The 26,753-nt window shown below is 40.3% G+C and overlaps 1 protein-coding gene across 1 annotated transcript in view; it reads right to left on the bottom strand.

The window, feature by feature from the left end:
• Window positions 1-428: 428 nt before the first annotated feature.
• Window positions 429-26,753, bottom strand: part of Gmps (guanine monophosphate synthase) — a 39,147-nt gene continuing 12,822 nt past the window's right edge. Inside the window, exons 4-16 of the mRNA XM_047564997.1 lie at window positions 24,315-24,412; window positions 22,589-22,692; window positions 20,026-20,219; window positions 19,062-19,227; window positions 17,110-17,261; window positions 16,484-16,657; window positions 14,605-14,710; window positions 12,306-12,421; window positions 7,204-7,329; window positions 6,213-6,328; window positions 2,589-2,719; window positions 1,540-1,712; window positions 429-551 (exon numbers count right to left, since the gene is read on the bottom strand). Of these exons, the coding sequence (XP_047420953.1) occupies window positions 450-551; window positions 1,540-1,712; window positions 2,589-2,719; window positions 6,213-6,328; window positions 7,204-7,329; window positions 12,306-12,421; window positions 14,605-14,710; window positions 16,484-16,657; window positions 17,110-17,261; window positions 19,062-19,227; window positions 20,026-20,219; window positions 22,589-22,692; window positions 24,315-24,412 (1,758 nt within the window). The 3' untranslated portion in view covers window positions 429-449. The remainder of the gene's footprint in view (window positions 552-1,539; window positions 1,713-2,588; window positions 2,720-6,212; window positions 6,329-7,203; window positions 7,330-12,305; window positions 12,422-14,604; window positions 14,711-16,483; window positions 16,658-17,109; window positions 17,262-19,061; window positions 19,228-20,025; window positions 20,220-22,588; window positions 22,693-24,314; window positions 24,413-26,753) is intronic.

Genomic DNA, 26,753 nt, shown 5'->3' with positions numbered 1-26,753 from the left:
TTTTAGAAATAATGTCACTTACAGGAAAACCAAGATTCTCCAAAAGGTATACACAGTCACACTGATAATCACTGGTTGTTTCTAACACCTCTGAGAAACTGGCAAGGAGACAGGCCCACTGCTATCCCCAAATCACCCACCCTCATCCATCTTCATAGAAAGAGACACCATAGCAGCTTTGAGTCTCTACATAAGAACACATGAGGCAGAGGCAAAAGCAGTACCGATCTGAGTGCAGGCAACAGTGCTTGGACCATCTGCCCAAACTCTTCAGTCCTGTTTAGTTATCCACAACTCAGCACTGGAGCCATAGATTTTTTTGCTGTGGAGAACTTGGATGTGATGTAGCTGATCCAGTTAACTTTTTTCACAGTACTGTATGTCAATAATGAGAATGATTTCTAATCAATTTAAACTGCACACGGTACTTTAACAGAACAAGAAGTTTATTACTCCCACTCAGTAGTTCCTGGGGGCTTTGAAGTTAAATCATACATAATTCGAGAAATACCAGGAATCTTCTTAATCTCAGTGACCATCTTTAACACCACCTGTGATAAAAACAGATTACAAATACAAGAGTCAGGATCCACTGCACGTCCAACAGTCCTAGAGGGCTTGCATTTGCAATTTAAAATTAAAATGTCATCTAGTTTTACTACCATCCTCCATGTACATGGAATGGTCTCTGATTAATCTTACATAGTGAACCTGTTTCACTCTATAATAGATAATAGTGACTGAGTATCTTCAAATCAGTACTATTCAGAGTACAATCCCCAAACAGAGGCTGGAGGACAAGACATGCCTGCCTCTAGTTCACAAGTACCTAAACATATGGTGACCTGGCACTGCCACAGCATCCAAGCATGCGGTTCTATGAGTCACCTGTGGCTCATGCATGCAACTGAGCCACCCAGGTGCCATGGATGCACTATCATCGGTCACTTTAAAGTACACATGAGGAGAGGATGGCCTGGTCACTTGACTGGCCAAAAATTCAGCAAATTTAAGCCACATTCCCCAAAAGTCAGCTATTCAGCTAGAACCAGGGCCTCACATTAAAGTCTGAGTTTGATTTTCAGCTGCCATTATTAAATGGCTCCTTTGGCACACCTTGGTGGAGAGGCAGAAGGGTAAAGGATCAAATTTGATCAAAACTGAAACTGGAATGACAAAGGCAGAACATTAGGCAATTCATGTATGCCTGGCCATAACACCATCAAATCTCATCCTTACAAAAAACTCTTCGTCACTCCTAGGGTTTCCTTCCCTTGGAGAAGTATAGGGCTGGCAAGGTTAGATAAATCATAGATTACAGTTGGCTACTTTGTACACAGTAATCAGACGTCTGCAGGGTATACTAAATTTCAGGGCTTTTTCTGCTGCTGTATATTAAATGGTCAGATAAATGCAGTCAGAAAAAAAGAACAGAGAAGCAACCCCCAAACAGCAACTTTGTCAAAGCCTATTCCAGTCCCTGTACGATAGAATCATGAGGTACTGAAAAGCACATTAGAAAGAAGTAGCATGCGTCACCTCCACGGGGATCTCGCTGCCAGGTGTCGCGGGTACACCTGTCATGAAGTCACTCGTGATGAAGGTTCGAATGACCACAGACCTCTGGCAGGAAGGCTGCTTCTGAAGCGGGTCCCGATCGAAGTGTAAGGGTGTCAAAATCACTGGCATCTGGCTGATTTTCCCAGCGTACCCTACGGAAACGGACATGCAGAACCCATCCACACACAAGGAACAGCCCTCCCTCCGAGCTAGTTCCATGACTCCGCCCACACAAGGTCGGCATGAGCACCCCTGGCAGGACAGTCTTTAGGCACAGGGTCCCTCCCGCAGTACTGCAGGTTGGACCACAAATACAAAGACAAAATCTGACCCCTGCAGCAAAGTTCCAGAGAAGGGGTAGCTAGAGAGGGAGAGTGGATCCTCCTATCCAAGGCAGTCACGCCGTTGTCCTAGCCTCAGACCCTGAATCTGCAAACAAGGACTTAGCACTCCTGGGCAAAACAGCAAGATGCCTCCAAGCTGTTGGTCACATTTGCATCAACTCAGGACACGTGACCATGTTTTATGTGTGTCTCTGTTGATTACTGTAGATTCATTTACAACATTAAAATTAACGCCAACAACATTGTTATTTGTGCCTCACAAAACTCACCTAACACACAGGTTTTCTCAGAGGGCACCAGTCTCCTGTGTTCAGGACTGTGAGAGCACTCTAGCATGTGCCGAGGGTGACTTTAAATAGCAAAGTCATTTAGCAAAGCATGAAAACGCAAAGAGCATGGCACAGTCACAGTGCGAGAGGAGAGGACGCCCACTCACTGCCTGAGCGAGGAGGGGCAGAGCGCGGGCTGCCGCCTCGGCTGCCCTGGGCAGGAGCAGCACTTCATTTTAGCCACTCTGGGCGGGTCTGCAAATGGCCACAAAGGTAAACACAGTTTATTTAAAGGCAACATTAACGAACCATCAAAAGTATCTGAAAATCAAAAGCTACGTCCTCCTGCTAGACACCATAAGGCCAAGCTTCCAAAAACGCGTCAGTGCAGTAACCAACAGAACGAGCAACTCACCTGACTCTCTGAGGATGTTGTGGGCCTCGAAGTCAGCTTGGCGCAAAGTACTAAGCACCCCTGTCGTCAGGAAAGTGGGCGTCACGTCGGTAGGAGGTTCCTTAACTGGTGGGCCAAAGATGTAGACGACTCTAGAAGGAAACCAAGTTCGAGGTCAGAGATCAGCAGGAGAAAGGAGACACAAGTACACTACCTCTTCATTCGCCCCCGCCCTCCTACTGGCTCCAGCTCCCACGGGCAGGACCGGCGCAGGGTCTCACGCACCTCCCTCCCAGTGTGCTGCCTGGATACCAGCACTCAGTGTGCACAGGTGTGTGTAACCACTACCACTTTTTCACATAATGTACTGGGTTTGAACATTCCCAAGATTCATAACCAGCCAGAACCAGTGGGTGAAAACAGGTGTGCAGACGTGATCAAGTTAAGATGAAGTTGTACTGGACTATGGTGGGCCCTATTCCAGTGACCAGTATCCTTATAAGAACAGGGAAATCTGGTTTGGGGTTGTTCAGGGATTTTTGTTTTGTTTACAGTGCGAGGGATCAAACCCAGGGCCTTCCCCATGCTTGGAGAGCATTCTACCACTGAGCTGCCTCCCCAGCCCAAGAACAGGCAGTTTGGAAACAGACACACACAGACTCCACGTGAATGTGGAGAAGAAATTGGGCGATGCTGCCACGAGCTGAGACTACAGGGACGCACAGCCACGCTCAAGAGGCGAGGGCAGAACCTTCCCTGGAGCTGACACAGAGAACACAGTCTAGCCAGCACCCTGATCTCAGGCTCTGGCCTCTAAAAGGATAAACACCTGCTAGGTTAAGACCCCCAGTCTGTGGTAATTTATTATGGGTAGTCCCAGGAAATCAACACACAGTTAACAAATAAGTAAGTTTCTTTATGATGGGACTTCAGAAATTATAACATGCTAACGTGCACTGGAAAGCTCTAGGTAAGACCAAAACACATTTCTTAAACCTAGTTGGCCCACGTTTTCACCCGCACAGTGAGAAGCAGTGATCCTAGAAAGATTCTTATTTCTACCTTATTAAAAACGCCACTAAAATAGTACTTAGTATCCTACTACAAATTTCTCACAGGAATGCCTCACTGATGCTGTTAAGTAAATGTCCATTTGAAAGACATGAAGGAGGGCTGGGGAGATAGCTCAGTTGGTAGAGTGCTTGCCCCGCAAGCCCAAGGCCCTGGGTTCGATCCCCAGCACCACAAAAAAAAAAAAAAAAAAAAAAAACAGAAATGAAAGACATGAAGGTGCTGCGAGTGTTAGCAAGAGTTGGGAACATAACCTGAAGAAAGCAGCATCAGACAATTTTAACAACTCTGGGTGGGCCTTGCCATGAACTGCAAGCTTTCACGTCACAGCCTTCGCTGGGGAAATGAGGGAATCAGGCAGATCTGAGTGCACCCAGTTCTCCCTACTCCAACCACAGCAGAAGATAACTGTCGCTGGTCCTCAGCCCTGGCTACCTTAAGCAAAGAAAATAAAAGTTTAACGTCTTTGCTTAATGCCTACTCACGGTAAAATATACAAAAGAAAACTTTAGATGAAAACCACTGCAACCCAACTACCTCACTGACTCCCTCCAAACACATGGCCACAGGAAGGTTTTGTCCCTAGAAAGCAGGCCGTACCGCTTGTAAACACTGAACGCCCACAGACCATCCCCAAGGAGAGCGGGACTGGGAAGAGCACCTCAAACCTGCCCTTCCCACCTTCTCCTCTTACCGGAGAGACTGTGACAGTGTACGTGGAAACAGACACCCACACTGAACAGAGGAGTAAAACTGGAACAGTCCCTCCCTGGACAAAGGTTAATTAGGAAAAAACTTCACAAAAACAGAAAAATACTTTAAAATTCCAATTCCCAAAAAGGACCTTGGCAAAGCATGTAGACCACCGAGACTCTCTCAAGGGCTTGCTGGGTTCATGTTTTAAGATCTAGTTGTCAACTTACTGACCTTTTTCTTTTTCTGAGGAGGAAAGGAAGATTGAGAAAGGAAGGAAAGACAAGGGGAAAAGGAGAAAGCAGCCCCTGAGAGGATGAAGCTTATTAAGCACAGGTGAATGTGCTTTGTTAAAGAAAACAAGAGATGAGACTTGTGGAATGGGAAACGTGCTGTTTATTAAAAGCAGTCGGGCAGGGCATGGGAGCAGCTTGGGAGGCTGAGACAGGAGGATCTGGAGTTCAAAGCCAGCTTCAGCAATGGCGAGGCACTAAGCAACTCAGTGAGACCCTGTCTCTAAATAAAAAACACAACATAGGGCAGGGGATGTGGCTCAGTGGTTGAGTGCCCTGAGTTCAAACCCCGGCACACTGTGCCAAAAAACAAAAAAGAAAATGTCTGACATACAAAGTTTAAGGAGACATTGATATTAGCATTCTTCAGAAGATAATTATGATACCTTGAGCTGCTTTCCCTGTAATTCCTTATAATTATGCAGACTCAGGTAGGTTAAAGCTAACTGGGAGTTTTCTCATTTCTACAGCAAACTTGAGGAAAATGAAATCTCAAGTGATTATTTTGGTTTGTTAACTGCCTAATACCCATAAAAAAATTGGAAAGTGTTAACAACTGTGAAATAAAAACATTTAATTAGTAATCCAGTACTAAACAAGTGACAGTTTTAAACTGTAGGAGTATTAGAAATAATTTATAAGCCATCTGTTGGTATTTCTAATGTTAAGAAATTAATGTAAAATGAAAGGAAAACAAGGTCTGAAAACTGTCAATCACACATTTAAATATAGCTATTTTAATGGTATCTGCCACATGCCTATTTCTTTTCTTTGACTTGCCAATCCAGATATGTAATTCTAGAACCCATACAAAATTTTTTTCAATCCCTCTGGAAAACAGCATGTTACCATGAAGCCAAGCTCACACCACTAATCTGGAGACATGCGTTATGTTTAGCTATGAGGTGTCACCGCAAAGTTCACGTGTGAGACAATGCAAGAATGTTCGCAGACGAAATGATCTGAGAGCCTCCATCTATCATCTGATTAATCCACTGATATGGATTAACTGGGCGGTGACTGTAGGCAGGTAGGGGGTGGCTGGAGGAGGTAGGTCACTGCGGGGTGTGCCTTTGGGATTGATGTTTTGTCCATGTGAGCAGAGCTCTCGCCTGGTGTCATGTCCTGAGCTGCTCTCCTCCTCCACACTCCTCCACCATGATGTTCTGCCTCACCTCAGGCCCAGAGCATTGGCCATGGACTGAACCTCTGAAACCATGAGTCAAAATAAACTTTTCCTCCTCTACATTGTCCTTTTCAGGTCTTTTGGTCACAGTGACACAAAGCTGACTAAAACAATATGCTTTAAAGCTACCTTTAATATTTTATACTAAAATTAAAATCCTTCCTATTTCTACTTTAAATTATATTTTAAAATAAATAGATGATTACATTGGGATGATCAAAACACAAGATATTTAATATCTACTTAACCATAACCAAAGTATATAACTGAAATATAAACAGAGTTGCTTCCTTTTCTTTATCTACACTTGAGCCTTTTGTCTTTCACTAATAGGAAGTCTCAAAAAACCATCCTTTCGTTGTACTTCACTGTGTTCCCCACCCTACCTACTCTGCAGATTACCTGTTAATATTGTGACACATCCGAGGAATGAGCCTCGCAAGGAAGATGAGTGATTCCCAGTCCGGTTCATCTTTACTGGAGATTCCACACACGTAACTGTAGGACCGACAGTCACCCTGAGAAGAGAAATGCAATCCATCATTTTTAGCAGCTTTATCAAAAAGTGGGCTGGAAAATATTTTATATATGATGACACTAATAGCATTTCTTTGTTTTTGTTATTTTTGTTTTTTAAGAACATATTTACAAAAAAAAGAACATATTTACAAATAAAATTATATTCTAGATGGTTCTTTAAAGATATGCATAAATCCCATATTAAATCCCATCTGAATCAGTTTAAAGACAACACCATGGTGATTTCAAAAATTTACTCAAACTATGCCAGAGGTCCACTGGGATTTCATTCCAAATGGCCACACAACTATGGAGAGGAAGCTTGCTTTTAATTTGGCAGACAACATCTACCCACACTTATGGGTAGATTAAGGATTCTTAAATGGGAGACAAAAAAAATTTGTAAACATTTATTTATCAGTTTGTTTTAAAATGAGCTTAAAATGTTAACACAAAAATAAGTGAACAGGGCTGGAGTCGTGGCTCAGTAGTAGACCACTTGCCTAGCACGTGTGAGGCACTGGGTTCAATCCTCAGCACCACATAAAAATAAGAGAATTATGTCTACCTACAACTAAAAAACTAAAATATATATTAAAAAAAAAAATAATAATAATAATAGCCTGGCATGGTGGCACACGCCTATAGTCCCAGCAGCTTGGGAGGCTGAGGCAGGAGGATCACCAGTTCAAAGTCAGCCTCAGAAACTTAGCAAGGCCTTAAGCAACTTAGTAAAACCCTGTTTCTAAATAAAATATAAAAAAGGGCTGGGGATGTGGCTCAGTGGTTGAGTGCCCCTGGGTTCAATCCCCAGTACCAAAAAAAAGAAAAGAAAAGTGAATAATGAAAACAGCCAACATATGGGACAACTCACCTGCACGCCCACAGTTTTAATGGGCAGCAAGAAGGCGCTCAGGGAATGCAGGCTGGTGATCTGCATCAGCTTCTCCTGATCCTCTTCTGTCGTGCAGGCCTTGACTCTTTGTAGCAGTGTATGAGGCTGGAAGTGCAGACAGGCATTCAGGCTTCAGGACAAAGGCAATCATTCTTAGGTCTCCACAACTCTCCTGCACATCTATACTGACCAGCTTCTCAGAGCTCACACGTGGCGTCTCCTGACTGCGCATGAACTCATTCCTGAGGGCTGGGGCCATGAAGAAGGGAGGCCTCAGGTGTAAAACACAGATGAAATTGACACCCCTCAAGTCACCAGCAAGTGATACACCTGAGTTCAACTTTCAACTTATCCCTAATAACTTTTGCCATGAGATCAATTTTTTTCTTAAATTAATACAGCTCTCCCCACTTCCTCTATTTACTTAGCATGTCTTTCTACTTTTTAATTTCACTTCTTCTCTAGAAATAGTAATATCTTATAAACACAATACTTTTCAGATTTACTGCTCATGCTCAACAGACTATAGTTTTCAACTTAGTTTGATAATCTATATTAACTAGAGATTTTAGTCCTTCTTTCCAACATCTATCCTGCAGTTTTCATCTGTCCATTTTTATGTCTAGTTTTCCTTTTTCGCTCTTCTGAACTGGGAATTCCTCTTGGCTGGTTCTCCACTGCTGGGTGTGCGTGGTCCAGCATGGTACCAGGATCAAGTCCCAAGCCTCATGCGGAGGCAAGCACGCAATCCCCAGTCAGGTTCACAGCCTTACTGGTTGGCTTTAACCTATTAAGGCCCATGTTTTCAATTCAGCAAACATAATAAATAATTCAAATATTACTTCAAAGTTGCCATAAGTAGCAGATTTGTTGCTCAATTTACATTTCTATAGGGGTTCTACATCTAGGATAATGGTACAAAATGAGCTGAAGTTAATTCCTCTATTGTAGTAGTTTGTCTCAAGTGTTAACAATATATTTAACAAGAGCATCAATTTCTAGGTCCTGGCAAACAATTCAACTATTTTTTGATGCTTTACATATTCTTGCACACCTTTTAATCAACAACATAAAGGAGAGATCCTTTTTAGTATTTTACACAGCACATGTTTGTTTCAACCTTCCCACTTCCCATTTTCCTTGCCCACCAATCCTTGCCTACCTAAGACCTCTCTCCTGGGAGCCCTCTGCATCTCCTGTACTCAGTACTTAAATCATTTGTTCACACCACAGCTGCAGAGGCAAGTTACTTGGGATGCTCAGATCCCATTCCGGATCAAAAAAATAAGAAATTGTAGGAAGAATGGTCAGAGTACACTTCAAAAGTTCTCCCCAGATGATTCTAATACAAAGCCAGGGTGAGAAATACTGCTTTTAATTCCTTAAGTAAGGGACTGTTGGTTTAAAAAAAAAAAAATTCTACTTATCTGAAAATGACTTTATTTTGCTCTCTTCTTAAAAGACAGCTTAGTGGGGCACACTAGTTAATAACTTCTGTAGGCACTCTGAAGTCTCGCTGTTACTCTTGCTTTCAGTATAGGGTCTTCCTCTGTAGCTATCTTCTCTGCAGTTTCACCTGCACTGGGACGTGCCTCCTCAGTGTCAGCTCTGCTCCATGCATTCACTCTGCCTGAGATGTGTTCCCATGCTCAATCTGAGATGGCGTCTTCCACCAGCTAGGACAAATTAACTCATGTTTGCCTGCTCTCTCTTTCTCTTCTAGCCCATATTTCTTTTTGATGAGTGGTCCTATTTTTGGACAACTTCCTAACATCCATCCACCTTTGAATTCATGAATTCTCTCGTCTGTTGTTAATTCCAGTTATTATTTTCACTTCTGGAACTTGGGTTTTTGTTTCTTTTTAATCTACCCATATTAAGTAGCCAGGCTCTTATTCCCTATTCTTTTTTTTTTTTAATTTATTTTTATTGTAAACAAGTGGGGTACATTTTGTTTCTGTTTGTACATGGAGTAACAGCATACTGTTTGCATAATCATACATTTACATAGGCTAATGATGTTTGATTCAGTCTGTTATTTTTTCCTCCCCCAGACCCCCCCACCCCTCTTTTCCCTCTATACAGTCCCTCCTTCCTCCATTCTTGCCCCCCTCCCACCCTCCATTATGTGTCATCATTATTCCCTATTCTTATCAGTGATTTCTATTCATTTTATACACTGTTGCTAATTCAGTATCAGAGTGTCGGAGGCTCTTGTGCTGCTAGTATTTCTGCTCTCATTCATGGTGCCTGACTTCTATACATATTTGGTAGGTTTTTTATGGTAAGCTCATACTTGTTGGAACTCTGTGAGAATTTTTTGGTGAACAGCTAAAGATCATTCCAAGGAGAATTCAAATTATTTCTGGAAGTACTACCAAACCAGGTCTGCTTCAAATTAAAATTCTTATCCTGAAGTTTTGAGAACAGTGTATCCTTTAATATCCCAAAACTGCAGAACTAAGAGACTTTTCTATGGTCCTTAATTTGGAGCAAAAGTGTTGCTCAGTGTGAAGACCTGATCCACTTCCCAGTCTTCACGGACCCAGTTCTCCCATTCAGAAACCCATTCACGAAGGGCAGTTAAAACCAAAGCCCCGATCACAAGGGATTACTGGTTGCCTTCAAAGGAGGAGACAGCTTTGGCTTCTTGAACTGATGCTTCCAATTCATTCCTGACTCAGTTTTTTTCTTTACAATTTTTTTCCAATACATATGAAAGAATGTTTCATAATATTTCAGTATTTTTAGGGAATAAGAATACCATTTTATTTGGGAGGGAAAAATCTGTACCTAAGAGTCTCTGTAGAATACTTTCTCAGTCATTTCAAAGATATTATTCTGAATTTTCTTCTTATGTGCATTATAGACATAATAGATTCATCTTCATACATTCATACATGACATCATATAACAATGTAATTTGGTCAATACTGATCCCAGTAATTCCCCTTGTGCTCCCCTGCCGGCCCTTTCCTCTGTTGTGTGGGTCTTCCTTTGGTTTCAAGAGACTCCCTCCTGCTCCTGCTCCATGACCTTCCTTTCCTTTCTAGCTTCCACACAGGAGAGAAAGCATACCGCCCTTAACTTTCTGAGTACGGCATATTTTGCCTAAGATAATGCTCTCCAGTTCCATCCACTTGCCTGCAAATGCCGTAATTTCATTCCCGTGTGGTTGAATAAAACTCCAATGTGTGCACATACCACAATTTCTTTATTCATCCACTGACAGACACCTAGGCTGGTTTCATAATTTGGCTACTGTGAACTATACTGCTATAAACATAGGTATGTGTGTGTTCCTACAGTATGATGAATTTAATTCTTCTAGATAAATAGAAAAGTGGGAAAGCTGCTTCACAGGGTGGTTCCATGACTAGGCTTTACAGGAACGCCCTTACTGATTACCACAGTGGTTGTACTAATTTACAGTGTAAAGTGTTCCTTTCTCTCCACAGTCTCTCGAGCATTTATCATTGTTTGTACTGGGTGTGGATGTGGCAGGACTGAACCTAAGGATACCACATTACCACTGAGCTACATCCCTAGTCCTTTTTCAGACAAGGTCTTGCCAAGCAGCTGAGGCTAGCCTGGACATGCCCTCTTCTCATACCACCATGCCCGGTTATTTTTTGTATTCTTGATGGCTGCCATTCTAACTGGAGGGAGAGCAAATCTCAGAGTAGGGTTTTTTTTCTTTTGTTTTGTTTTCTGTACTAGAGATTGAAATCAGAGGCACTTAACCACTGAGCAACAGCCCCAGCCCAGTTTTGCATTTTATTTGAGACAGAGTCTCGCTAAGTTGCTGAGACTGGCTTTGAACTTGCCATCCTCTATCTCAGCCTCCTGAGCTACTGGGATTCAGGAGTGCACTACCACAACCAGCTCTCGATGTAGTTTGGATTTGCATTTCTTTGACTGTCATGTATTTTTTTGGCTATTTCTATTTCTTTTTATGAAAAGTGTTTATTTAGTTTATTTGCTCATTTACCAATTGACCTATTTGTTTTTTGAGTTCTTTGTATACTCTGAAGATTATTCTTAATACTCTTGTCACAAGAGTAGCTAGCAAAATTTTCTCCTATTGGTTAGGTTCTCTCTTCACAATCTTGTTTCTTTTGCTGGGTAGAAGCTTTCTAATTTGATGCCATCACACTCACTAATTCCTGGTATTATTTCCTCAGCCAGAGTCCTATTGAGGAAGTCAATACCTGCGGCCATACATTGAAGTGTTGACCCCACATTTTCTTCTAAGAGTTTCAAAGTTTCTCATCTAATTTCTAGGTCTTTGATGTATTTTGAGTTGATTTTTGTGCAGGGTTAGATAGAAATCTAGTTTCATTCTTCTAAACAAGGATATCCAGTTTCCCCAGTACCATTTGTTTAAAAAGGTTGTGTTTTTCTCCTGGGTCTGTTTTTGGTACCTTTATCAAGGGTCAGATGAACAGATGTGTGGATTTGTCTGTGTCTTCCACTCTGTACCACTGGTCTGTTTGTATGCATGCAGTTTTTGTCACCATAGCTCTGTAGTGTAATTTGAAGCTGGGTATTGGGATGCCTGCAACGCTGCTTTTTTGGCTTAGGATTACTCTGTCTATCCAGCATCTTTTATTCTTCCAAATGAATCTTAGAGGACTGTTTTTCCTAGCTCTGTGAAGACTGTCGTTGGTATTCTGATTGCAACGGCACTGAATCTGCATATTACTTTGGTGACATGGCATTTCAGCAGTACTGACCTGCTTATCCAGGACCATGGCAGGTCTCTCCATCATCTTCCAGAATCATCTTCAGGGTCCTCAGACTTCTAACAGTTCTCATTGTAGAGAACTTTTACCTCTTTCATGTTTTGTTTTGTTTTAATTCCTAATTTGGGGGGTTTTTTTGAGGCTATTTTGAATAGGATTATTTTCCTAGTTTCTTTCTCAACAGATCTGTTATTGGTGTGTAGGAAAGCTATTGATTATGTATGTTGATTTCATATCCTGTTACTCTTAATTTCCAAATAAAGAAACTCTACTTAATTGTAAATATAAGAGTATGACATTCAATTCCGGTACCATATAGATGTGTCAAATTATTACCTTCTTAACACTTGCAGAAAAATCAGCTACTATTTTTAGAATATTGTTGGTTTCAGGAAAGTCCTTACAAATATAAGGTTCTTCAGCACATATCACTCTGATTGCCAGGCCAGGACCTACAGAATAACAATGGCATTTAATATAAATTTTACATTTAATACAAAAATGCCAAAAAAATTAAAAAGGCACTATTCCAAAAACATAAAAACCCTAAGTTTTTGTTTTGTTTTTCAGTGCTGGGCAGCAAACACAGATCCCCACACAATAGGCGAGTACTCTGCCACTGAGCTACATCCCTGTCCCAAGCAAAGTTTTAAAGAATTCAATTTCAAGACTGGAGGTACAGCTCAATAATAGAGCTCATGCTTAGCATCTGTCTAAGGTCTTGGGTTCAATACCCAGTTCCAGAAAATAAATTTCAAAATGTAGCTATTAATTTCCCATCCAACTCATTTTTTAGAATGTTTCAATTCTCTTCATATGGATCAATAGCTTATATCTCCTATCTTCATTTTTTTTTTAATTTGTATCAATTTCTGCAGTGCCTAGAGTCAAATCTAGGGTCTGGCACATATTGGGCAAGTACTCTATTACAGAGTTACATCAACAGTCCTATCCTATTTTTATAGTCCCCTGATTAAATGTCACAAAATTTTCCAGTAAGTATTTTTAATCCACACTATATATACCGTTTAAAAATTTTTAAGAAAGGAATTTTCTAACACACAAAATTAGAGAACACTGTAAGGAACCACCTAATACTCATCATTCAACTTCGACTACTAAAGTAGTATGCTCTTTAAAATAAAGTGTTTAATTCCAAGAGTTGTGAACCAGTAGTACTTCTAGTTTACCAAATATTTAACAGTTGATAAAAACACAGGTATGCATGGATCCCAGAAAAACTAGATTCTGTTGCTTTCCTCAACCCCCCCAAAAAAAACAAAAACAAAAACAAAAACGTGACTTAAGATGTCTGGTTCTAGGTGAAATCCTACAATACTATTAATCACCCTTATTCTCATTCCTCAGCTTATTTTAAGTAGTTTTAAAGCAGCAAAACCCTTTTCCCAGTGAAATCTTAAAGTACAGAAAACACAACATATAAAGCAGACTTTAAGAAAAGCAAATGAGCCTAGCTGAAATGGATGATCAAGGACCTAGGACTATTGACCTCCCTCCACTAATATTAATCAATCATCTTTCAGCAGCATATAGTTTAGGGACTGAAGGTCTTTAATTGCTAAGCTTGATAATGTGCTCATCACCACATAGGTTAGACACTTGTAACCCTGTTTACGGAGGCAATATGGTGCTTAAGAACAAACTCTGAGGCAGACATTACTGGGGATATAATCCTGGCACTATAGCTTCTATTCTACATAACTTATAGCAAATTAGCCTCATCCCTAGTGTCCTCATCTGTAAAACAAGATAATACTATTTTCAACTATGAGGATCAAATAAGAATGTTTAAAGTATTTAGCACATTACAAGTACTCATGAAATGGTAGCTATTACTATGTTTTTAAATTAGACCACTCTCCCAACATATCACCTACACACCACTACAGAGAGCTAAAACTGAGGTTCAAGACTTGCCCAAGCTCAAAACAAAATAGGTTAAGACTCTCAGTCCTCACAAATACCTCTTTCTAATTTTTTTTGGTATGCAAGTCAAATGACTACCTAGAATTTTATTGCTGTTCGTGAATTAGTTACACAGAGCACTGTGCAAAGTGCTGTGCGGGTGAACAGAATGGTTCATCCGTTCAGAGAATTCAGACCTGAAAAATGTAGGAGCACCGAGCCAGGCACAGTGACACATGCCTATCATCCCAGCCTGGGCAACATGATGAAAATCAAGTTTTATTCTCACTTCTGTGGAACATATCAGGGTATACAGTATGAAGAACACACAAATCCTAGCTCAACCACTAAGAATTGAGTGGCAAAGTTATTAAAATATGCTGGAGGGCTAGGGATATAGCTTGGTTGGTAGAGTGCTTGCCTCGCAAGCACAAGGCCCTGGGTTCAATCCCCAGCACCGCAAATAAGTAAATAAATAAATAAATAAAATATGCTGGACTCCCAAGGATCATTTAATATCTAAATATAAATACAGTAGAAAATGAGCATTTAATAAAATAAGCTCAGTAGGTATGCAATAGAATTTGTTCATTCTTTTCTTATATTTCAAACTCCTCAAGATGATAAATTATTCAGAATTGTCAGAATTGATTTCTCTTCATCATGAAGGTCTAAAGACAAATCAAGTAAAATCAATTCTATTTTTTACCTGGAAATGGATGTCTGGAAACTAATTCTTCTGGAAGTCCAAGTTCTCTGCCTAAAATTCTCACTTCATCTTTATGAAAATCTTTCAGAGGTTCTATTACTTTTCCCTAAAGGAAGGGAAAAAGCCAAACAACACAAGTTAGCAATCAAAATGACACAGAAAACAATGGGAAATAAGTAATCATCTTTTCTTGTTGGCATTTTCCTTAGCTTAAAGCATTGTCTTTAATAAAAAATTCATCTTTTTGGCAAGTAGATCACCTGCCTAGTATATGCAAGGGTCTGGGTTCAATTCCGAGTACCACAAAAACAAAAACACAAACTTGCTTCTTGAAGTATTTCCTCCAGTATTTTAGTGGTTTTTGTATTTTTCTGGGAAGTACATTTAAAACTTAAAAACCTTTTAATTAAAATTAAACCAGGTTGAACACATCCACCATCACTGATCTAGTTCTCAAGGCAATTAGAAAATATCACAGAATATTTCAATATTCAAATTCTCAAAATAAGGTGAAACATCAGCTCACAAAATGGGAGAAAAATCTATTAAGACTTGTAACCGGGATATATAAGGAACACTTACAAATCAGTAACTTAACAAAGGCCAATTAAAAATGAACAAAGAACATGAACAGTCATTTCTCCAAGATATACAAATAACCAATATATCCAAGAAAAAGCATTTAATATCACTAGCAATTGGAAAAATGCAAGTCAAAATCACAATTAGATAACACTTCACATCCACTGGGATGAAGAAAATCAACAGGAACACACCCAGCAGGATGGCTACTACCAAAAGACAAATGCTGGTGATGATGTGGAGAAATTAGAATCCTTCTATGATTTTAGTTGGGTTGTAAAACGGGGTAACTGCTATGGAAAATAGTTAAAAATAGGACTACCATGATCCAGCAATCTCCCTTCTCGGTATATATACGCAAAACAACTGAAAGACACCACTGTATGTACATGTTCAAACAGCAAATTCATTGACAGCATCTGACAGATGGAGTAACCCAGATATCCACCAATGATTAAATAAACAAAATGGAACACATGCATACAATGTGTGCTATCCAGACACAAAGACAAAGACGATTCTGTCACACCCTGCAACACAGATAACCCTTAAGAACATTGTGTCAGTTCTGCAGACCTGATTCACAACTATGTGAACATACTCAACTCTACTGAACTGTATACCTAAAAATGGTTAAGATGGTAGATTTTATGTGTTTTCTATCAAACACAAAAAAAGATATATAAGAACAAATCTTGTTGAATATTTGGAGAAACTGGAACCCTCACTGACAGTGAGAAGGTAAATGGTAAACCACTGTGGACAGCAGCCTGGCAGTTCACCAGAATGCTAAGTTACATACGACCTAGCAATTCTACTAGTGGGTACACTCTGAAAAGAAAAGAAATACACAGTCACAAAAACCTGTAAGCAATGTTCACAGCCATATCACTTTTAACAGCTAAAAAGCAGGAATAACCCAAATGTCCACCAGCTGATGCATGAATAAATGAAATTCCACACGATGGAATATTATTTAGCAATGAAAGTAAAGCTCTGAAACACTTCACCATGAATGAACCCTGAAAATATAACGTGAGTGAAAGAAGCAATCACAGAAGACTGCATGTTGCCTGATTTGATCATCCACAAAGGGCAAAACTGCAGAGACGGAAATAAATTAGTGGTTATCTAAAAGCATAAGGTTTCTTTTGGAGGTAACAAAAATATTCTCAAATTGGATTGTGGTGATGGCTACTGTACAGGCCTGTCAACACTGGGAATTCTGGAGGAAGGGAAGGGGAGGATGTAGAAGTTCCATGGGTCCACTTTATGTCAGCATTCCCATCACACTTACCTCCTCTCTCAACTTTCTGATGAGCTCTGTGTCGTTGTGATGGGTTTTGATTAGCTCAGCTTTACCACTGGCAACGAGGGATGCACTTTCAATTAGATCAGGTCGTAAAGTACCTTGGGCAAGGAAAACCTCTTCTGGCTTCAGATTCATCTCTCCAATCACCTCATTGGCAATCTATAACCAATAGTAAAACAGCTTTAGAGATGAATCTTCCTAAACAGACAGCAGTATTTTATACTTAAGCTGAATGTTTCAGTCTTTTTGCAAAACCAACCAGGATATCAAATTCACTAGCCCCTAAGAATACATGCTTTCTCATGATTCAAAAGGTATGTGAATATTCCCTTCAAGAACCTGAAATCTAACCAGAGTTACCCAATAAATTAAAATTCAATATCATCTGAAAACATCTACTTTTAAATTTTGAACAATAACCTAGCAACATACATGTTTTTTAAACATCAAAAGAGTTTCTAAGAGTTTGTAAAAACAATACGTAAAGTCTCAGCCACAAAAACAGACATCCGAAATTAGCAAATTTTGTTATCTGACATAATGACAAAAAAAAAGACAAAAAACTATGATCCACATAAAGAACAGTTCGAGGACACCAAAAAGAAAGGTACCTTAACAAAAGTGTCACCAATGATTTTTCTTTTCTCCTCTGGACTTGTTGTCATATTTAATGTTTTGCTAATTCTTTTTCGAGGGGTCCTATCTTCATCTGAGATTGGTAAAGTAGTTGTTCCATTGTAGAAGGAATGAGCAGCATTAATCACTGTGAGAAATGAGAGAAGCATTTTAACTGGCAGACTTCAAAAATTATAAGTAACAAGTTAAATAGAAAGAAAACCTAGGTGGATCCACTGATCTCCCCAACCTGCCTACTTATTCAAGAACGGTCAAGCCAGGCGTGGTGGTGCAAGCCTATGATCCCAGCGGCTCAGGAAGCTGAGGCAGGAGGATTGCCAGTTGGGAGGCCAGGTGGGGTGACTTAGCAAGACCCTGTCTCCAAATAAAAAATAAAAAGGGCTGGGGATGTACCTCAGAGGTAGAGCACCCCCGGTTCGATCCCTAGTACCAGAAAGAAGACAAGGGGGAGCGAGCACAGCTCTATTGCGGGAGTAACAGCACAGCAGTCCACACAGTCCGCAGTCGGGCACAAGTCCATCAGTCAATCTGTAGGCCTTTCCCTTAAGCTGGCCCATTACCTGAGCGAAGACACCTCCAAACTCCTGCCTATCAGCACTCCGGCTGTTGAACAGAGGACGTGAGGCAGGAGTCAGTCTCCAGCACACACATTCTACTTCATCCTCTTCACAGGGAACCCGGCCTCCATCCTCAACTACACCCAGCGCTAGTACACCAAGGCCAGAGCCTCCCCAGAGAAAACAACCCAGTCTTACAATGCAGAAGGGCAGTGACATCTGCTCCTGTGTTCAGAAAAAAGATGTGCTTCTCCTATTGTAAACCAACTCCTATTTAGGCTCATCCAGAGAGCCTAAAGTCAACCAAATACAAATTACTAAAGGATTTGCCAATTTCACAAAAACACGATCATGTGAAGATGCTGCTGGGGCCTTCCTTCCCAGGACTTTGAAGAGGGCTGACAAGTCAGGGGTTCTCAAGCTTGAACTTCATTAGCTTAGCTGAGAAAAACCAGCTAGGCCTCTGTTTTCTACCATCCAACACTTTGCTAAAAACCTGTCTGCTATACCTGTTCCTTGTCTTACAACACTGTACTTGCTTTATGCCTGCACTGCTATTTTACGTGAATTTTTTTAAATACTTTTAAGATGTTGACAGATACACTTATTTCTGTGGTGCTGAGAATTGAACCCAGTGCCTCACACCCAAGCACTCCACCACTGAGCCATAGCCCCAGCCCTATTTTAGTGAATTTTGAAAAAGCAAAAATACTGTGTCTACTTCATACTTACCTACAAGTCTTCATTTTACAGTCTTTTGCCTTCAATTCTAATTAATTAAATAATATGTACAATTTGTATTATTAAACTACTGACCTCACTTCACTGTATCCATCAATTATACCTTGAGTATAAATGATATCCACAAATGTCAGTATCACTAAGGACTAGAAGTCTACTACTGGTTACAATCGCCCTCTCAAGTGTAAGTGACTGTGGACTTTTTTTTTCCTCCCCAAAGAAGGAGTCTTGCTGTTTGCCCAAGTTGGTTTCAAACTCCTGGGCTCAAATGATCCTCCTACCTCAGCCTTCTAAGTAGCTCAGACTACAGGTGCATACCACAGTGCCTGGATGACTACAGACCTAAATCCTCCTTCTCTATACAAGAGCATGACTAGGAGAGAACAGTTGGAAAATTGTTAACTTACAATTTAAGCATGACTGTAGGAATAATAAACAGTTGAAATTTATATAGGGAACACTCTTGAACCCAAGGTAATTATAATGTAAAAATAAAAAATCATTTTCAACTTCAAGCTCATGGGAAAAACTACAAATGGTTAAGGCAATGTGATCACTTAAGCCACAAAGCTTGATCCCATTAAACAAGTCCTAACATATAAATTCACTTTTCTACGGCCCACTAATACCTTTGACCTGGATGCCAAGCTTTCTGAGGGCCTCTTCCACAGACTGGCTTTCTCGTTTCCGCATGAAGCCATTGTCTATGTGCACAGCAATGACTTGATCTTGGTTTAATGCGCGATTCAACAAAGCTGTACAAACCGTTGAGTCTACACCACCACTGAGCAAAACCTACAAGGTAAAATAGGTAAAAAAAAAAAAAAAAAAAAAAAACCAAGCAAAATAAGCATAAAGAAAATAAACACACCATTTGACCCAGTTATCCCACTCCTTGGCCTATACCCAAAGAACTTAAAATCAGCATACTACAGTGATACAGCCACATCAATGTTCATAGCTGCTCAATTCACAATAGCCAGATTGTGGAACCAACCTAGATGCCCTTCAGTTGATGAATGGATAAAGAAACTGTGGTATATATGTACAATGGAATATTACTCAGCCATAAAGAATGATAAAATTATGGCATTTGCAGGCAAATGGATGAAATTGGAGAATATCATGTTAAGTGAGATAAGTCAATCTCAAAAATCCAAAGGACGAATGATCTTGTTGATAAGCAGATGATGACACATAATGGGGGGTGGGAGGGGGGCAAGAATTGAGAAAGGAGGAATTGTATAGAAGGAAAAGAGGGGTGGGAGGGGTGGGGGGGAAGGAAAAAATAACAGAATGAATCAAACACCATTTCCCTATGTAAATGTATGATTACACAAATGGTATGCCTTTACTTCATGTACAGAGAAACAACATGTATCCCATTTGTTTACAATAAAAATAAATTAAAAAATAAAAAATAAATAAATAAATAAACACCATACCCTCGTCAGGTCATCCCTAAAAGGACTGTTTGTATCAAAGCTCAGGAGCAACACAATGCCCAAAGCTCACCCCGCGTTCAGGAGCCCAGCTCTGGGTTCCAACACTACTGACATGACCACACAGCCTGCCAGAGGATAAGCTGCTCACCAAGACCTTGGAGGAGCCAACCTGCTCCTTGATCTCCCGAATGCACTCGCGTTCTCTGTTCTGCACCGTGAAGGTCCCGCTGCACCCAGCAATATCATAAAGGAAGTTCTTCAGTATTACTTTCCCATTTTCTGTAAGGCCAACTTCAGGATGGAACTGTGCTCCGTATAATTTCTTAGACTCATTTGCTATACCTTTATAGAGAAAATCATCACAAAACTTTTCAGGTTGAAAAGACTCAACTAATACCCACAATTCATTCCCCAAAATCTCTCTGTCTAAACTACTATAGTTTAGTGGATTTTTTTAGTTACATGGAAAGACAAAGCATAAAACAAGATGGCACTGCCATAATCTTCAAGGCTTCCCCTTCATATGATAATGGACAGGCTGAGGGCACTGCAGCAGCCTTCAGGTTGTCTCACCGCCTTCTCCTTCTCCCCAGTGCAACTGCACGCACATGTAATGCCATGACTCAGCTTAGTTCTCGGTCCCACGTGCCTTTCACATACCATGTGCAATGACCAACCTCCTATCTAAAAGAATCTCACAATCGGCATTTCAGGACGCTCTCCGGGCTTCTCCCTGGGACACTATTCAGGTGTCAGTCTTTGACCCACTCTTCTCCTCTCTGCACTGTAACCCTGAAATTAGATCAAGTCTCTCCTTTGTTCAAAGCCCCAACTAAGAATAAAGTGGAAGACTGCAATGGACCAAAAGTCCTGTGCTGTGGACCACAACTACCTAACTCCATCTCCTGCCACGTCCTCTACCTGCACTCTGCTCTATATTGTCATTGTTGTCTTTTTTTTTTTTTTTTTTGGGGGGGGGGGACATGCTGGGGCTTAAACTCAGGGGCACTCAAGGGGCACTAACCACTGTGTCATGTCCCCAGCCCTATTTGGTATTTTATTTAGAGACAGGGTCTCACTGAGTTGCTTAGTGCCTCGTTTTTGCTGAGGCTGGCTTTGAACTTGTGATCCTTCCGCCTTAGCCTCCTGAGCTACTGGGATCACAGGTGTGTGCCATTGCACCCAGCTGCTCTGTGTTGTCTTAAATGTGGTCCCATCCCAGGGTCTCTCTACTACTGTTTTTTCCTTCACCAAATATGAGGAGGAGTCAGCATTTATCTTCTTCAGGTCCACTCCGTCTTATAGGAATACCTTCTCTGAACATCCTAGATAAAACGCGCATGCCTGGAATTCCAGCTACTTAGGAGGCTGTGGCAGAAGGATCGCAAGCTGGAGGCCAGCCTGTGCAATGTAGCAAGATCCTGTCTCAAAATAAAATTTTAAAACTAGGTGGGGATGTAACTGAGTGGCAGAGCCATTTGCCTAGTGTGTGAGGCCCTAGGCTCCATCCTAGCACCTCAAAACAAATCAGCAGCATTCCAATTGCGTATTCTGTCACTCCGGCTCCACACCACCGTTCTCAATGTCAACACCACTGACATCTGACATAGTCTGTACTTGAGTCATCTACCATCCCCACTCCCCAGTTTCTGCCCATGTTGTTCATTCCTAATCCCTGACACCTAGAAAGTGCCTGACACAAAACAGGCAGTCAGATTTGTTAAATGAATAAGCACACTGAGCCCATCCCCAATGCACACCTCTTACATGAACAGGTCTTTCAGGATAACAACACTCCCCATCACTCCTCTGCTAAAGTACTAGCTTTTTGAGTAACTGCAGACAGACTACTCAACTCAGTTTATCCATGCCAAATCTTTTTTCAACTTACCGATCAGGTTTGGCAACGCAAACATAAAGAGCTTTAGTGACAAACCCATTTTTTTCTTTTACTGATTTTCAGGGATATTAGTGATTATTTACATTACAGTTTATTTTTGATATTTTTAATTTTTTTTTTAGTTGTGGATGGACCTTTATTTTATTTATTTATTATGTGGTGCTGAAAATTGAACCCAGTGCCTCACACATGCTAGGCAAGTGCTGAGCCACAACCCCAGTCCTACATTACAGTTTTTAAGTAAGCAAGTCCAAACCCCAAACTGCCAAAATCCCTCTTCCTCAAAAAAAGTTGACAACAAAAATAGTTTCTAGAAAGGACAATACACTGAATTAAAGTTTTAGAATTTGTGGGACACATGGGGTTTCTATGTTTTATTAAAGCCCATTACTAATACAAAAAAACCATTCTTATATGGACATGCCAAAACACAAGTAATAACTGGCCAACTCTGGTTGAGAAAAACATCTTGAATGCTTTGGTATTTTGCAAAAATCAAAGACATACATATAATAATGGCATTAAAAACAAAAACTATAGAAATAAGAGAAACTGCTCTCAAAATTTTCCTGAGTTATGAAGTACAGTAATTTATGTTTGAAAGCTTATATTGGGATAGATTTTGTCCAAGTATTTTAAAGTAAGCCAATATGTGACTTCTGGATAATTCTTCTAATATTAAATTCCCTTCACTAATTAACAGTTGATCTTATCACATTTGAAATATCTTTAAAATCAAAGAGGATAACACACAGAAACATGCACATTTTGCAGATATTTCAGAGAAATCTACAAAATTTATAATTTCTACCTGCTACAATGTTCCCAGAACGTGCCACAACCTTGAATCCATCAGCTACTTTGTCAACACTATCTCCATGAGTAAGTAGAACAATTTCTTCCTTCTGAAGGCCCCTAAACATAAAAAGTAAAACATTACAAATCTCAATTAAAAGTGATTAACAGGCTCTTTTGCTTTAGAAATATAAGCTTGACATATGTGTACAAGAAAACAGATGTTAGTATGTAGCAGTGCAACACAGTTGGAATTCAAATTTATGTTATTATACATAGGCAAATAAAGGATATTAAATCTCAAAAAAAAGAGGAAATCCATACAAAATTGAAAACAAATATATGAATTTGGCAGTATAACCATACCAAAAAACTAATTTCTAAGTCTATGAAATAATAATTTCAACATTACAACACAAATGGGGTTTATCTTAAGAAGAGAAACATTTCAAAGACCTTCACATTTTATTCAGCAGTCATGGTAGTCATACCAAGAATGACAGTACTAATATCCTACAGCTGTGCCAATACAAATATACAAGTATTGTCAGTTAAAACAAACAATAACTATTGCAATTAGTAGTTGCAATGTTCACTTTAAGAGTAAGGAGATACAAAAAAAAAAATTGAAGGAGTTAGATAAAAACTCTATAATCTTTCATTTTAACTGGAAATTATATATGCTAACAATTTTCTCCTTCTTAAACACACTGCCTCACTCCACTCACTGAAAAGTCCTACAAACAGTAACAAACTCACAGCAACATGGAGCTTGAGTGCCAAGTAAATCAGTGACATTTAATTAAGGGGGAGGAGCTATTACAGACCAAAAGAGACTTAGGTAACATTACACACATATAACGTGCAGACCTTCTCTGGACTCTGAGTTAGACCAACCATGAAAAGATACTGCTTATGATACAGGAAAATGTGAATGAGGACTTGGTATTAAATAATGGTAAGGAATAGCACATGAACTAGAAAGACAGAAAAGCATTAAATATTAAGAGATCTTTATGTATAAAACCTTCTGTGGTCAGCACAGAGCACAGAAAATCCAAAAAGGAAAGGAGAGAGACTAAAATTTAAGTGTCTGGTCTTTTAAAAAACAATGAAATGTCAAGCCAATCAATTTGAGCAAACTTATAAACGGCTCGTTCACTTTTTTGTGGCTTGAACCCAAGACTGCACATCAAGCACACCCTCGCCAACAAGCTGCACCAGCAGCCATCGTTCATCAAGTGTCAGATCAGCAATGAAGCCAATTTCACTCATCGCATTAAGAAGACTGTACAGCAGACCACAGTTCTGCCTCCACACAGAAAAGGTGAGGGGGAAGAAAATAAAAGACATTTAGTAATGAGTCCACAAATGAATGGCTTGCCAAGCACCCAGAAAGAAAGGGGTGCAGGAGCAGGAGCGCCTGCGTCCAGTAGACACAGGGCAGTTCCGGCTCTGACCCCTTGCCACGTGTGGCACACCACATGTAAGATCTACAAACGCGGGCACCACAAGACAAGGCGCTGACCGCACAGGAGCCTTGGGGCCCTTCCCGAATGCCCTCCTCACTGTTGACGGCCTCCGGCCAGCCTGTGCTGCCTTGACAGGCACCTCGAGGACACACACAGCAAGCACACTGGGGTCCTCACGGTGTGAATCACACAGTCTTTGATTTTAAAAAACAACAGTACCAACGTTTTAGTTAATCTAAAACTGTTCTTATTCATCTAAAAATATGATACCTGAATAATGAACATGTGTTATCCACACTGATGTTGAAGACGCCATCTTCTCTGACACTTTTTTTGTGCACAGTACCTCCAAATACCTTATTCATCATCTGTTCAAAGAGAAAATGAATTAACCTTAATATGAAAAGAAAAACACCCATTGTTATGTTGATTTAATCATTTACATTCTTTTCTCGGGATCCCTGTTATATTTGTATCCCAAAACATAGGGAGTTTGATAAATGTAGATAACTTGGTATTATTACATATAATTATAGTCATTAAGAAGCATGATTATAACACAAAATTGGATTAGAAATTTGACCTGAGGTTAATTTCTGTTAAACACTGGAAGATTTTCTATTTGGTATAATTAATTCATCTTTTAAAAATAGAAATTTCTTTAGTACTTACATCAGTTTAATTTAAAAAGTGACTTTGAGCTTAGAAGAAAAGCCAAAGAAGACAAAAAGAACTGTGGTACTAAGTCAGGAATTTAGACAAGTGTAAATTCCTCCAAGCTTTTAATTCTTTGGCCCCAAAGGAACAGCCTGAAAGCCTGCAGGAACTGTGCTGCAGATGGGGTCAGCAAGAAAATCCGGCCTTTCAATCAGTCATCTGTTCAAATCCCATTCGCCTATAGACTCTTATTTCAAATGCTCTCTTCATTCCACCCTTCCTTATGTTCACCTTTTATTTTCTTGGTATCGAGGATTTAACCCAGGGGTGCTTAACTACTGAGCCACATCCTCGGTCCTTTTTACTTTGAGACAGGGTCTCACTAAATGGCTTAGGGTCTCGCTAAATTGCTGAGGCTGGCCTTGAACTTGGGATCCTCCTGCCTCACCCTCCCAAGCTGCTGGAATTACAGGTGTGCACCACCATGGCGAGCATTCTTACTTATCTTCCCACATAACCCAAACCCTCCATCCACATTAAACACACACAAGATGGTTGTAAGCCTCAAGTCTGCACTGCCAGAACCACTTCAACTCAGTTTGCTTGCTGCACAACAGAAGCTTAAGATGGTGGCCTGCCATGAGCCACAGAGATCTACCCTGCAAGGTAGGAAAGGCAAGCAGGCTGACCAGGCCCCAACAGAGAAGCGGTTGGAGGGCTAAGAAAACGTTCCTTCCTGAAACTCAGAAAGGCATATTCTTCAAAACCCTTAGCAAATGCCGCCACCTCTACATTCTCTTCTAGGGAGTCACACTAAAGATTTGGGTTAAGTCTAGCAGTAAAGAAACATGCTCATCTTTGCCTAACCTGGGATTTTTCGAACTAAAAACTCAGACATAAAACTTTCTACAGCAGATTAACATGCAATTTAGGGAACACTGGTAGTGCCTTTGGGGTTTCTATTTTGTCCCTGATGAGCAGATGGAGAGCTCTCTCTGCTTTCTGGGTGCCATGTCTTGAGCTCCTTTCCTCCATCACACCTTTTCGCCATGATGTCCTGCCCCATCTAAGACCCAGAGCAATGGAACTGACTGACCCTGGACTGAACCTCTGAAACCAAGAGTCAAAATAAACTTTTCCTCCTCTAAGTTGTTCTTGTCACGTCCTCCAGTCAGAATAACAAAAAGCTGACTTATCTTTGGTTTCACTTCTTATCTCCCCTCATTCTCTAATCCACAGAAACTAGTAAAATGATCTTCAGGTCTCTTCTCAGCCCCAGGGGCCTATTAATGTACATGGCCCAGAGCTGTCATTTAACTTTGCTAAATGGAAATGAATACTTTCTTCTTTAGCCTCAAGGAACCTCACTGTACTTCTGCCTCCCATAATTTGCAACTGTAATTAGAAGATAATTGAAAAATCACAAAAACCAAGACTGTTGGAACTCTACATAATTTAAGAGTCTCAAAGATTTCTACAAAGTCCAGGGTTTGTAATAGTACATACAGCTATTTTAAATTTCTACCCAAAAGACCAACATCAGACTATCGTACTATGCAAAGTGCAGATGATCATAAAGACAATACATTTTACATCAGCAGGCCTGGCTCTAGCTAATCAATGACAGAAAAATCTGGTCTTGTAATTATACAGAAAACTGACATAATGGGGAAGTATGAAGCCACTGTCTCTTACATTAAGGGATCATTGTCTAGACAGATTTCATGACAAGCAGATCTTAAAAAAGGCCTTGTGGAATGTTGTAACCCCCCAACATTCCAGCAGCCATTTCACTTAATTATTAATTATTAGTACTACATGGTTAAAGCTGACCACTCAGGATGGGAGATCAAAACATCAAGCTGGGACAAAGGCATATTACAGAAAGAAAACAGTCAATTTCCAATATTCAACTTAATTAGGATGTAGGCTCTTCTAAGACTACAGATGGACTTTTCAGAGAATATCAAAAGGGAAAAAAATAGTGGGTACATAGTGGCCTGTGGGAACTGAGGCAGGAGGATGGCAAGCTCAAGGCAACCTAGGGAGATT

Source organism: Sciurus carolinensis, chromosome 9 (assembly GCF_902686445.1).
Source record: "Sciurus carolinensis chromosome 9, mSciCar1.2, whole genome shotgun sequence".
Taxonomy (NCBI): domain Eukaryota; kingdom Metazoa; phylum Chordata; class Mammalia; order Rodentia; family Sciuridae; genus Sciurus; species Sciurus carolinensis.
The sequence above is the reverse complement of the archived record's forward strand: the minus strand, read 5'-3'. Positions and strand labels throughout refer to the sequence as shown.